The sequence below is a fragment of the Nothobranchius furzeri genome, chromosome 18 (assembly GCF_043380555.1).
Source record: "Nothobranchius furzeri strain GRZ-AD chromosome 18, NfurGRZ-RIMD1, whole genome shotgun sequence".
Classification (NCBI taxonomy): Eukaryota; Metazoa; Chordata; class Actinopteri; order Cyprinodontiformes; family Nothobranchiidae; genus Nothobranchius; species Nothobranchius furzeri.
The window spans coordinates 31,248,255-31,261,437 of record NC_091758.1 but is presented as its reverse complement, the minus strand read 5'-3'; the positions used below and the strand labels follow the sequence as shown (position 1 = coordinate 31,261,437).

General features: G+C 41.8%; 2 protein-coding genes across 3 annotated transcripts; one reads left to right on the top strand and one right to left on the bottom strand.

Moving 5' to 3' along the window:
- Positions 1-609: 609 nt before the first annotated feature.
- Positions 610-8,935, top strand: pcnx4 (pecanex 4). 2 transcript variants are annotated; one of them, XM_015970053.3, is made up of 11 exons: positions 610-956; positions 2,364-3,138; positions 3,218-3,397; positions 3,534-4,072; positions 4,171-4,271; positions 4,475-4,597; positions 4,798-5,158; positions 6,493-6,596; positions 6,676-7,769; positions 7,847-8,033; positions 8,164-8,935. In XM_015970053.3, exons 2-11 carry the CDS (start codon positions 2,441-2,443, stop codon positions 8,413-8,415), a joined length of 3,639 nt encoding a protein of 1,212 aa, XP_015825539.3. In that variant the 5' UTR covers positions 610-956; positions 2,364-2,440; the 3' UTR covers positions 8,416-8,935. The 2 variants fall into 2 exon arrangements, with proteins under 2 accessions (XP_015825539.3, XP_015825538.3); XM_015970052.3 differs by lacking the exon at positions 610-956 and adding an exon at positions 1,383-1,561.
- Positions 8,936-8,961: 26 nt separating this feature from the next.
- dhrs7 (dehydrogenase/reductase (SDR family) member 7) lies at positions 8,962-11,905 on the bottom strand. The gene is made up of 7 exons (XM_015970054.3): positions 11,708-11,905; positions 10,709-10,861; positions 10,520-10,626; positions 10,140-10,379; positions 9,877-9,999; positions 9,576-9,791; positions 8,962-9,204 (listed from the first exon to the last, which is right to left on the bottom strand). The coding sequence occupies exons 1-7, from the start codon at positions 11,832-11,834 to the stop codon at positions 9,163-9,165; spliced, it is 1,008 nt and encodes a 335-aa protein (XP_015825540.1). The 5' UTR covers positions 11,835-11,905; the 3' UTR covers positions 8,962-9,162.
- Between the last annotated feature and the right edge of the window lie 1,278 nt (positions 11,906-13,183).

Sequence of the window (13,183 nt, the reverse complement as noted above, 5' to 3'; positions counted from 1 at the left end):
CATTACGTGTTGTCATGAATGACAGGCGTCTCTGTTGGAAATGTTTATTGTGTTCCACATGGAGCACAAATTGCTTTTCGGGATGACAAGGAAACAAAACCTCCTGCCCTCCTGCCCAGTCCCACTGAACAACAACCATTTCATCTACTTGGCCCATATTGACAGCTATTTTACTGTTTCTGCAGTGATCATTGGATAAGCCTCCTTTTGCACCCCTTTTCATGTAAATAGACATTTAGTAACAAAAATTTTCCTTTACTCAAGTTAAATAAATTTATTTAACAGCAAGTATTTAGATCATAATAATTATTGTGCTTGTTTGGTGGTTATGACAAAGCACAATAAAATAAGCATCTAAAGATTATGTCATCTAGTTTTTCATGATTAGTAAATTTAATTAAATTTGAATTACAATAAAATTAGAGAATTGATCTATTGATTTGAGTTTTTTTCTTTTCAACAGGACCTCATAAAACGTGCAAGAGAAAAACGATTTTGTTAGTGGTTAACTCTCACCAAATAGCTAATTACAATCCATATCCTCTTTATGTATGTTCCTGGTCAGACTGACTGCATATTTCAATTTATAAAGTTGAAGATTCAAATAAAATAATACAGCCATAAGTTCTATGATCACGTGTTTTACTGTTTTTTCTTTAGCTCCTAGTTAAAGCAGTTTCGGTTTTTCTACATATAGACAATAAGAATGATCCCTTTAACTAACCCTAAAATGACATCTTCTTTTGCTTGTATTTTAATTTGGCACAACTTGCCTTTATTTATAATCCATTTTTATCAACTTCCTGTTTGAATGAAATGCTTTTATTTGGAAGGGTCTATTTCCTGTTCTAACAGTTAATGCAAGCTATCTTAACAGCGATTAAACGGCCAAAGCAGCTTTGACGGAGATCTAATATGGATTTTGCTATTAGCAGCCCCCTTGACAGAGGCACTAGGTAAATTTTTTATCTTAATGTACTTATGTTTTAAATATTTTTAGTTATAAAATGGTTAGATCCAATTGCATTGATTTATCTTATAAAGCTAAGGAAATTGTAATTCATGGTGTATGTTGTAAACTGTTAATAACAGTTGTATTGATGTAAGAGTATGGATCTATTTACATGGTTTTTTTTTTGTACACATCTCCAGCTCTTACGGTGAAATTGAGGGCCATCGTCATTATATCCAAAACTTCATCAGTAAAGTGTCATCCTTCATTGGGAGGGGGGGGGGGGGGGGGTAAGCTACAATCCCTTTAATAAATGTCAACATCTGTATGGAAAAACATGACAAATAAGGACTTGTGGTGCTTTTACAAAGGGCGGGATTAGAGAGCCATCCAACCAATCAGCGCTGTCAATCCCTGTTCTCTTCTCTGTGATTGGTCACAACCTACTGTGGATCATCCCATCATCGTCTTGTAGCTTTTTTAGCGGTTAGCAAGCCGATAATGTTAATACTAAAACAATAGTGCTGTGATGTTTTCGTAAAATGTCCTTAATATCTCGTCAAACACAACAATAAAACGCACCTGCCATTGGTCATTCCGCTGTTGACGGTAAGTTTATCTATCACGGTTCTCAACCGTCTGCTATTTACCTGCTAGTGTAAGCTAACGGAGCTACATCTCTCAGTCTTTGTTAGCTAATAGTAATAAAGCCACCAGAGTTCATCAAAACAATCCATCCTAAATTAATTTGTCGTTATAGTTTCATGAGGTTTCTTTGCGCTAATGGATGAGCTCATACACAACTCCCGTTTGTGTGTGTGCTCTCCTGGCAACCCAGCAGCAGTTGTTCCTGTCCTTTTGTGGTTTCTAGCCCGACAGGTTTGCATAATACATATTTTTTTAAAAACATATAGTTTTTCCAAGAACGAACAATGCCTTGTCACCTCGTAGAGATGGCGACATCTTTCTGAGTTGCCAGACATACTCATACAAGCACAGACAGTGATGAAAACTTCAGTTTTAAACGTGAAAAACATTTAAGATGTAAGATCAAAAAGACTGTTTAATGCCCGTTTAATCGGTATAATTGGAGATTTATTTAAGTGCATATTCGACTTCTGAGTGTAGTTGCATCCAAATTTGATGAATGTATGGAAACTGCATCACTTTATTATGTTAAACCTTATTTAAAATAACAAATGTTGCTGGAAAGGCTATTATATAAAATGCTTTGATAATTATGTGACATCTATAACCTGTGGATTTATGATTTTGTAATAGTTGACTTCTAAAAATAAAATGGTCCACCAGTCTGTTAAACTCCAATGTTAGAGTTCTTGCAGTTTGCTACATTTTGTATGCATTTCATCTGTTTTTCTTACACCCTCCTTTGCTTACTTGCACTGTGCAGAATCCTCTAACCCAGTGATGATGAAGGGAAACCCACCTCCCTCTGCAACGAGGAGATGACCTGCCACCTCTTCTGGAATGGTCAGAATGGGGCCAGATGTGCCCCTTCTTAATGAGTACAAACAGGAATTCTTCTGGAAGCGCTTTCCCCAGACGGTGTTGGGAGGTCCACGATTCAAGTTGGGCTACTGTGCCCCACCGTATGTGTATGTAAACCAGGCGGTTTTGTTCTTGACTCCATGGCTTTTCGGAGGAATTGGCACTCTGCTCTGCCAACTGCAGCTGCTTCAGGAGCTCCATGCCGCCGTGCTTTCTGGTATGCTGATGTTCACAGCTGCAGCAGGTGTCCAGGCCCTAGCGTTTTATGCTGCTCGGAAGAGCGGCACTGTGGAGAGACTTGGCGCACCCAACATCCTGGTTGATGAAGAGGAAGTGGAGTTTACCAACTGTGTTAGCCCAGAGACACTTAGATTTATCGCTCCTGGGAAAAGGTTCGGTCTTAATGTTGTGCTGCATACAATAATATCTGGAGTTCTCTGTGGCTTTGGGACCTGGTATGTGTTCCTGGGCAGGCTGACATCTCTCTATGGCAGCATTGGTGTCTCTCTTGTAGTTTTTGTCCTTAGCTGGGTGACCTTGTGTATAGCTGAATACTCCCTCATTGTAAATACAGCTACAGAAACCGCTACTTTCCAGGCACAGGACACTTACGAGATCACCCCACTTACTCGTCCTCTCTACATTTTCATTTTCATTGCTGTGGATTTGGCTGATCGGTAAGCATCAACAAAGTGGGGCTTGATTTAAGGAAAATCTCTGCTGTTATGATAATGTCAATGTCGTGCTGGTGTTTAGGTTTTCAAACCCTGTACCTGAGCTCCAGCTCGCCTGCCAGACCCTCCATGTACTCTTCCTCTTCCTACCTCTGCTATGGGCCTTAGGTGCGCTGCCACCCCTGGACGCCCTGCTTTTCTGGGGCATGGAGCAGATTCTTGTGTTTGGCATGGGAGGCTCCCCTATGTCTAGCAACGTCAGGTATATATTAAAATATGTCACAATCTCTTGTTTGTCCTTTATAAGAGCTCTAATACTCTGACAATTTACTAATCTCATCAAGAGGCTTGCTTGGTATTTTTAAACTTCTACTTTTGTGTGTGTTATGTCCCAACAGACTGCTCTTGATGTTTGCTGTATCCACCGGGATAACTGTATGTAATTACTTCATCCCGTCAGCGCTGGGTGTGGTTCTCTTCTCCGTCACTACAGGATTTCTGCTGAGCCTGGACCTCAGCCAAGTTGGCTCTCTCAGCAAAAGTCCCAGAGAAGCCTTCAGGGTCCATGGATTGCACGACGGAGGGTTGCCACCTTTTGTTCCCACTTCTTTTGGCTGGAATTTAGGCTGCAGGGAGATAGCGCTATATGTGACTCTGCTGCTGGTGGCGACAGCCGAGGCAGGACTGTTGCATCAATTCTTTGGTTCAACTCAATCACAGAACCTAGTTTCTGGACACCAAAGTCATGTCAGCTACCTCCTCCTCATACTCTTCTTCCTCTGCTGGGCTCTAAGAGAGATGCAGGGGGCATATGTGTGTGGAGGGATGTTCCTGAATCCCCTTTACCCCAAAGGCACGTCTAATGTTCAAACATTTAAGGAGAAGAACAGAGGGTTGTACCTAGCTGCTGCAATCAGAAGAGCCCTTCTTTATTTTGGTGAACTTGTCATCTTTTAGTTTTGATTCTCTAATTGCATTGTTTTGGTAAACCTCTTTATGCAAAGCTAACTAGCCAGTGTTTTTTTTTTACTTCAGTGTCTCCATTTGCAATGATTGCATTTCTGTCCATGGACAAGTCTCTACTGTCACTGCACACAGTCTCCATCAGCGTGGGACTCACACGAGCATTTAGAGTGGTACTATTACTTTTATTCTCTCTCAAAAAAATCAGAAATACTTTAGAATAATACTGGCTTGCTCTAAATAACTTGTGGCAGATACATTCAGTCCAGCTTCAATCTCAATGTTAAATTAAAATATACTAGAAACAAAATCAAGTTATTTTAAGATTGACACAAAAAAATCATTAATTTTGGTGAGTTTTTTTGTTGCGTTGCAGGTGTGGCAGAGCTCGGAGGACGCCTTGCTGCAGATGGTGGTGGTGGTCTTAGGGCGCCTTGCTGCTGGGGGCCATCTGCTGCCAGGGTGGGACAGTTTAGGAACTGGAGTTCAGCTTCTTCTGGTGAGCTCAACCCAAACTATAGATTTAATGCAAGTTTAAAGGTGCATTCTGACAAAGTGCATGTTAACCACACACAGCAGCGGCTTCTGTTCTGTAGAGAAGGGGTCAAATAGAAAAATACGATGGAAGAAGGTAGATTTGGCAGGTATCAGCGGATTAGATGCAGCTCATCAGTGATGATTGTCTTGTTTCTGATCCAGGTGGGCCTCCTGATCGACAGACTGAGCCAGTTTCTGGCCAAACTGAAGTTCACCCTCACTGTGTTGGTGACCTCTTGGACAGAGAAGAAGCAACGTCGCCAGTCAGCTGGAACTCTCCTGGCTCTGAACACATCTCTGTGGCCACTGGTGCTGGCAGTGGTGACCCTCTCTGCCTTGCTTTCTGCTCCTTTGCTGCCCCTCTTCACGCTCCCCATCTTCCTCGTGGGATTTCCCAGGCCTCAGCGGAGTTGGCCCGGCCCAGTGGGCACCGCCTGTCCCTGTCCGGACTCGATCTTCTACCAGCAAATGAGCGGAAGTCTGGCCTCAGCTTTGAGGACAGCTTTTTCCAGAGGATCACTTGGTTAGTGGGTTTCGCGTGGTATTTTTTTTATTGTTTATTGAGTGTTTTTGTAAAATATTGCTTTTAAAGCACAATAGACATGTTTACTATATATTTATATATATACCTTCATAATACTTTTCTTCAGCGTATATGTTTTTTGTGCCCAAACGAGTAAGCCAGTTGTATTTCACACTTTTAAAACATGTTTTCTTATGTCAGATTTTAAAGACATTACTTCAGATAAATCAGAAATGAATACAAAATCCATAATGATTCAGGCTTTATTTAAAGTTTCAGTATATGAAGTATTTCTCTTCTTTCATTGTGCTTTTGAGCTTCCTCTCTTGCACAAATCCTATTCAGACGAGTGGACATTAGGGCTCGAAACAAAACTCACAAACACTATTTAAAAAGTATTGTTTTGACTTCTGTAATTGTGGCGATCTAACTTCCCTGTGGGTCAAGTGGGGACGGCATGCAGATCAAAGAGCACTGAAGCATCTCCTCAAATGGTTAAATAGTAAAAAGAACACTGCATTGTGAGCAACCCTGTTGGAGTACTGGCAGTAAAGCAAGCTTACATCATCCAGTCGAGCTTCCTGTGAAGTGACCCAAAAAAAAAGCTCCGATCTGTATTCATTACATCCAAATGTTTCCGCAACATTAGCTGCGCAATACTCCGAGGCTAAACTGCGCTGCTGCTGCTAGGATTTTGTTTTGAGCTCCATCACAGAGAGGCGCTACAAGATTTTTATTTCCATAGATTGGTTATAGGAACAAAAACATTCACTCTATTGTCTAGATTTGGCTTTGGAGGCCATAGAAGTGATGAATTATTAGAAGAGTTGCTTGTTAGGTCAATGCTCTGAGTCAAATGAAGGCCTTTTAGAGAGTTGCTGTGCTGTGCACATGCTGGAGGCCACGAAGCAGTGAGCAAGGAAGGAGTCTACCCAGTCTGTTGCTTTGTGTCATGAGGTAGCGGCCGGAACTATGCTGAGATGTCGTTATGGGATGCGGTGTTGTCTTTGAGCTACTGTATGCGGTGCGCTAGTCATAGGAAAACAAAAGCCTCCTTCACCTTGCTACTGCTCTGGGTCGGTGCTGAAATAAACATCCGCCTTCTGTCTCCTAAAATCAAATACCCATGCCGTATGGAAGGGTCGTTCTGACTAAAGTCAAGCCAAGAACAAGAATAGGGTTAACATTTAGATCTGTGTGTATTCAGCTGGGACATTCAGTCTCACACAGAGACAAACAGTTCTTTCTCTATATGAAGTTTTCCCTTTTCGTGACAATTTTATACGTCTTTATATTTCGATGTTTTCTTAATGTGTGACTTCCTCCGTTTGCAGGTTCTTTAGCTCCTGGCTCTCATTTTCTTGGACGCTTTCAGGACCGTATGGTTTGGATAATGATCCTGGAGAGAGGATATGGCTACTGTACTGTCAACATTAAGGTGTGTTGTCTCAGTCTTCCTGTGTCTAACAGACGTACTGTCAGATCGTATACTGTAAGGAGTTGTGGTTTTCTGACAGGGTCTGGAGCTGCAAGAGACATCTTGCCACACTGTGGAGGCACGGAGGGTAGATGAAGTTTTCGAGGCTGCTTTTGAGCGACCCGAGCGTCTCGGCTTCACCCAGGGCTTTAACCTGCACTGGGGTAACGCCCTCACTCCTTGTGCTGCACTTGCGGTGCGAGCGTACTCCGATGCCCGGAACGTGCTCTCTGGTATCATTGACTCTCATGAAAACTTGAGGAAACTTCAGGATGACTTCATGAAAGCCCTGATCTGGCTGCTCCTGCGGTACTGTGTGCAGAAACATCGAGGATTTCTGTGGCGCGGTGAGGAGGTGTCCGCGAGTGGAGGCACAAAGTCCCAGTCTTCACAGTTCGCTCAGACAACCTGCAATCAGCCATTTGAGGCTGTTGTGGTCGAATCCAACCTGTCTTCTTTCAGGTTCCGACAGGAAAGCTCTAGTGGGACTTCTTTTGGAGACTGGTCAGATGAGGATGACTTGTTTGGACCACAACCCCCCAGACGGACAGTGGCATTAGTCACCGCAGAGGCCCAACCTGGACACTCGGCCCTGCAGATAGGAGCCTCTTTGCCTGGCTCTGTAGAAATGGATAGTCTTTTTGAAAACATGGCTCTTTCTGCCCTGCAGCCACTGCAGCCCCTGGGACTCAGCATTGGGATGCCAGCAGTAGATAAAAGCCGAAACACGGAGGTCCTCAAAGAGAGTTCTCATTTAAACTTCAGCTGTCCTCAGTCTGAGATATTTAGCCTTCCATCAGGGTGGAGGACAGCACCGTTACTGCCATCTCGCTTGCTGTCTCTTAGGCCCCTGTTTCCTGAGGAATGGTTTCGGTTTACCTTGGGACGCTTTGGACTGGCTGTGCAGGAGGAGACTTCGGCGGACATGACCAAAGCCCTGAAAGAGGATGAGGTTTTAAAAGAACTACATGCTAAAGTTGCACTTTCTTGTCTCATCTTGGTGGGGGCGGAGTCTGCCTTCACCAGCCCTAGTTACATTTACAGACTCTACTGTGGAGATGTACCGTGGACCGAAGGACTCGACTGGCTGTCCTCACGTAAAGAACTCTACCAGCTCACACTTCAGGCATTCAGGTAAACCTGCTCTCCACATTTTAATGACCGATCCATGGAACTTAAAAAAAAATCTGCTCGCTTTGATTTGCCTCCAGGTTTAGTTTCAAGCTGCTGTTTGATCAGGCGAGCCTCGGGCCGATGGAATCCCCTGAGGAGTTGTTCAGCACTTTAGAAGAATATGAAAGGGACTGGTACATTGGCCTGGTTACAGAGAAAGGCTGGCATGACGGTGTCCTTCAGGAGAAGCCTTTCCTTTTCTCTCTGGGGCATGATCTCACTATGGTAAGTGAACATGGTCAAGTAAAGATTTACAGCGTTGATGGATTACATGCAGTGCACATGAAAGTGATTTTGCTCAAGTGATGACTTGAAGATCAGTGAAATATCTGCGGAATGACGTTTTCGTCCACAGGGTACCTACACAGGACGAGTCCTGTCCCTGCAGGAGCAGCTGATACAGGTGGGCCGTCTGAACGGAGAGGGGGTTCGAGGCCAGTGGGCAAACCTTTCGTGGGAGCTGTTGTATGCGACTAATGATGACGAGGAGCGGTACAGCATACAAGCTCACCCCTTTATGCTTAGAAATCTAACTGTTCAGGCAGCCGATCCTCCTCTAGGTTACCCAATTTACTCATCTGCCCCTCTTCACTTTCCCTGTCTCTGACCCGCCACAGTTCTTAGTTAAGAGGGGAACCCCTTTTTTTAACATTCATTAATAGTCTGAAGAAACCTCCACCTGCGCTTGAGCTTTACTCTCTAAACTGTTGACTCACGAAAACCCACTTTTTACACACTTTTCAGAATTTTATCTACTTCAGCTCCTAATGTGGTCGACGTCTTTAAACAGAACGTGATGAATTAGCTGGTCTGTAAACCAGGAAACCAAAACGAGTTAACCTAAATTAAACCCAACAAATCCATTTCCTGCTCTACTTTTTAGGTTTCACACTCCTCAAATTTTAATTTCTATGTCCAGATAAAGGTACAAGATGCTGAATGTTTTGTTACGATATCAAGGATGTGCCTTGAGTATGTCTTGCTCTGTGTACGATGATTAGTGCTATTGTTTTGTTTACAACTCTGTTGTTTACAGTTAAAAATTCAATGAATATGTTGTTTCTTGTATAAAATGTTCATTTTTATATGTGTGCTTGTAATAAAATATGTTGACAATAACAACTTTACCATTTTTAACTAAATGGACAGAAAATTGATCCAAACTAAATTTTATTGTTCAAGCAAAAGATCAGTACAAATGCATCATTCTTACAGCCGTTAGTCTTTGCAAGCATTCAAATTCAGTGTCAGATGTTAATTCTTTGAATTGTAAAGACATGGATAGACAGAAGTTTTCAAACTTACTCTAAAAATCAGAAAACATTCACAGTTAGGAATGCAGTGAGATCCCTGTTCAGGAGGTCTTTGGTTTAGTGAAGTACGCAGAGTCTGCATCCTGCAACAGAAAAGGCTGGTTGTCAGCTCTGGCTTGATGTTACGGAAAACCAAATCATTTTTATTCAAGGATGAAACGTGAATGAGAGATTTTTTAATCTTGAATAACTGTGTGGTGACCCCTGACATTGCTTTCACTACAGAGGCCTCAATGTTAAGAAATACTGTTTATTTGGTAAGACTTATTTCATTCCCCCCCTTTGTGAAGCACGTGAGGCCCGTTTTTGACTGGTAGGAAGGAACAGCACCTTCCAACATGGCCCCCAGCTGTCCCTGTCCAGCAGAGGCCACTTGGTGTAGTTATCAGTCCAGTCACACATTGAGAGTGCAGCTTCGGTTTTTCTTAATCATTGCAGGCAAAGATGCACTTACCAGACCAGCTTTAAAGTTTTGTACCCTTTTCCTGCCCATCATGTTTGTGATGGCCCAGGCAAACGTGGGTGCATACTGCCAGGCGTAGTACATGGAGAGGAAGGGCTGCTGAGCGATCCACATTTCCTTAACGCCATTGGCAATTCCCACCAGCATTAAATGCACGCAGCGACTTGTGGGCATCTTGTGCTCTTGGCTCCCAGCTAAGGCCACAGGCTTTTAAGAGAAAGCCGAAAACCGAAGTAGCTAATTAGACATATAAATTGAGGAAATGAAAAAAAAAAAAAGTACAATGCATTACCTTACTCAGTTCCTCTGTGAATGCATTACTGACGATCTGTGACTGCACTGGCCCTGGACATACCGTGCTGATGAGTATTTTTGGAAAGTCTGTCAGCTCCGTTCGAAGGGAATTGAAGAAACCCTGAAGATACATTTACACTCAGCAACATAAAGTCTGCAAAATCTATCTCTAAAAGACACTTTGCTTCAGAATAAATTAAAATAAAACATCTTAGTTTATCAACATTTATAAATCGATATAAAAAATAAAAATCAATTCACCTGAAGAGCATGCTTGCTTGCCGAGTATCCTGTTGAAAGAGGCGCCCCAGCGAGGCCGACTATACTGCTGACAGTCACAACACTCCCTCGGCCCCTCTGTGTCATATGAGGCAGGACCTGCTTGGTAATGGAGACTGTACCAAGAAAGTTGAGCTCCATCAAGGCCCTGTACACCTCAACACTGGTCTCCAAGAAAAGAGAGCGCTGGCTTCGGCCACCGTTGTTAATTAGAACATCAATCTGATAAAAATAAAGAGGAAAATTTATGAATTTTACATTTTTTCCTTTCAATTTTTTCACATTTCTTTAGAAAATGTTGTACAACTAGTTTCTTCATAAACATAATTTTGTCTTAAATGGAACAAATAGCGTAGCCCTACATGCCCGAAATGCTGAATCACAGTTTTTGTTTTGTGCTCATGTGATGTCGTCTCCAACAGATCAAGTGGCAGAACAAGGATATCCTCGTCCTTGAGGCTGGAGTTTTCTTTGAAGAACAGAAAACAAAATAAAGCCATCTGGTCACAAAAGAACAAATTAAATTTCATTAAAAAAGAGAAGAAATCTACCTAAACAATGACATTTGACCCTGTTTAGTTCCTCCTCGCGGCGAGCAGACAGGATTAGGCGTGATCCACACTTTGCCAGCTGGTAGGCGAGCTCTTCTCCAATGCCACTAGAGGCTCCAGTAATCCACACCACCAGTCCTTTCAGCTTGGCTTCTAGTTAACACAAATCACAACAAAATGCTCGTGTTTATTTATTTGGCTGATGCTTTTATCCAAAGCCACATAAGATCATCCACTTAACCTCACATGCATGTTTTCGGTCTGGCGGTAAATCAAAGTACCTGCAAAAAACTCATTCATACAACCCATCTATGCTGTAAATGGTAAATGGCCTGTATTTGATATAGCACCTTCTAGAGTCCTGGAACCCCCCAAGGCGCTTTACAACACATTTGCACGCTGGTGGGATGAATTACGATATAGCCACAGCTGCCCTGGGGTGCACTGACAGAGGCGAGGCTGCCGAGCACTGGCGCCACAGGTCCCTCCGACCACCACCAGAAGGCAAGGCGGGTTAAGTGTCTTGCCCAAGGACACAATGACAGCGACAAACTGAGCGGGGCTCAAACCTGCAACTTTCCGATTGTGGGGCAAGCCCTTAACTCCGGTGCCACTGTCATCCTTATTTACAAATATATACAAGTTTCCATGCAATTTGAAAATATGGAAGTGTGAAAATTAAAAACTAGCATTTATATAAATTGTTATAGGTTTTTGACATTGCTTTAGGACTGCAGAAACACTTTGTAACTGGTCCCAACCAGTCTAGCCTGTGGCTGATCAGGACTAATGTTTCTCCAAACTGATGCTGTTCAGAGTCACCTACAACAGGTTAATAACCTGCAAACATAGCCCAATACTTTATTTGGATTAGCATTATTTTACATACAGTAATTTCACAGCAAAACCTGGTTTAAGAAAGCTAAACATACGAGGAAATAGTTACTAAAGCAAATACTGCTAATGTTTTCTTTTTTAAACTCATTTTGAATAACTCGCCTGGTTTGTGTCCTATCAGACTCGCCCGCAGCAGAGTAAAGTCTGCATCCGCAACAATAAAACACACAAAGTGAATCAGCAACACAAGTGGTATGAAATACCACAGAAAAGACAAACAGCAATCCATAACTGTGTGACAGGAAGTAGCAGCAGCTATTAGCAAATAGCTACGAGCTAGCTTCAAACAGCCCGGAAATAAAACAATAGCTAAAAACGTCACTTCCTTAAAAATATTTTCAGAACTAAAGCTTAGAAGCAGACGTAAACATTTACATTTTCATTGTAAGAATGAGCACAAAGCAAACTCCTGGGCAAGCAAGCATAACTAAATACAGAGATCAATATTATTTATTTGCTGCTAAAAACTCCAAGGTATTTTCAAGCTCGAGACACCTTAGAGAAACTGGATAACATTCAATCAGTCCTCCCTTGAAAGCGAGGCTTTTAATCTCAATGGGACCTTCCTTTTTAAATAAATAATAAAAAAGAAATAATAAAAAAAGATTCGTTTTTATTTATTTTGCAGCTGCAAAAGAGTTAGTGATTTAGAATTTCCAGTAAAAAATAAATGCCATTTTCTTTTAGGTAAAATACTGGACACATATTTAATGTGTTATTTTGACCAGATAAAATAATCACAACAAAAATCCTTGTCTTACTTTTAAAATAATAATAACAATAAACAGAAATTGTTGGATTAATTAATTAATTAAACTTGGAGATTTTTGGGCCATTCCTCCAACGGTTTGTACTCCACTGGTTTTTCAACTTTTCTGGCTTATTAACTAAGACAGTGGTTTGAACAGTAAATTATTTACTTTAAACAATTCTATTGATCAGATTAAAGATTTAAAGAGCAAGTCACCCCCAAATCAGCCCCCCTCCCCCACCCCCTCCCAATAAACTATATAAATGCGTGTCTAATCGTGCTGCAGACACATGTAGTCAATAGTTTTGCACTTTAGTGCATTTTAGTTAAAATTTAAATTTTCTGCCTAAAACTGTCAGTGTTGTGCCATTATCAGGTAAAAACTCTACACTGTATTTGAATTTAAATCTGCCATCGCTATTATCTAAGAGGTACCCTAGAACGTTAGTTGGTACCATATGATGTCAGAATGTCATTGTGAGCCTGTGTGTGTGTGTAATTGTTAGCGACTCCATCCTCTCGGTCTGCTAGGCAACAGCATTTATTGCATTTTCAAACAGGAAGTGGAGCAATACTCTGGTAGGGAGTGACGTGCTCTTTAAAATTCTTCACAATAATAAGAATGAGAAAATTTGCAAGAGCAGCATGTCAAAATCAGTAACATTTGCATTACCAAGACCCCATTGGAAAACAGTTTGTGGAAGTTGATTTCCTTTTTCTAAAATTCCCAATATACACAAATAATTTCCGATTATTACTGATGAACTAATAAAAGAGTTAGGAACCTAGAACCATGGAAGGTGCTATACAAGTCAGTTACCTTTCCA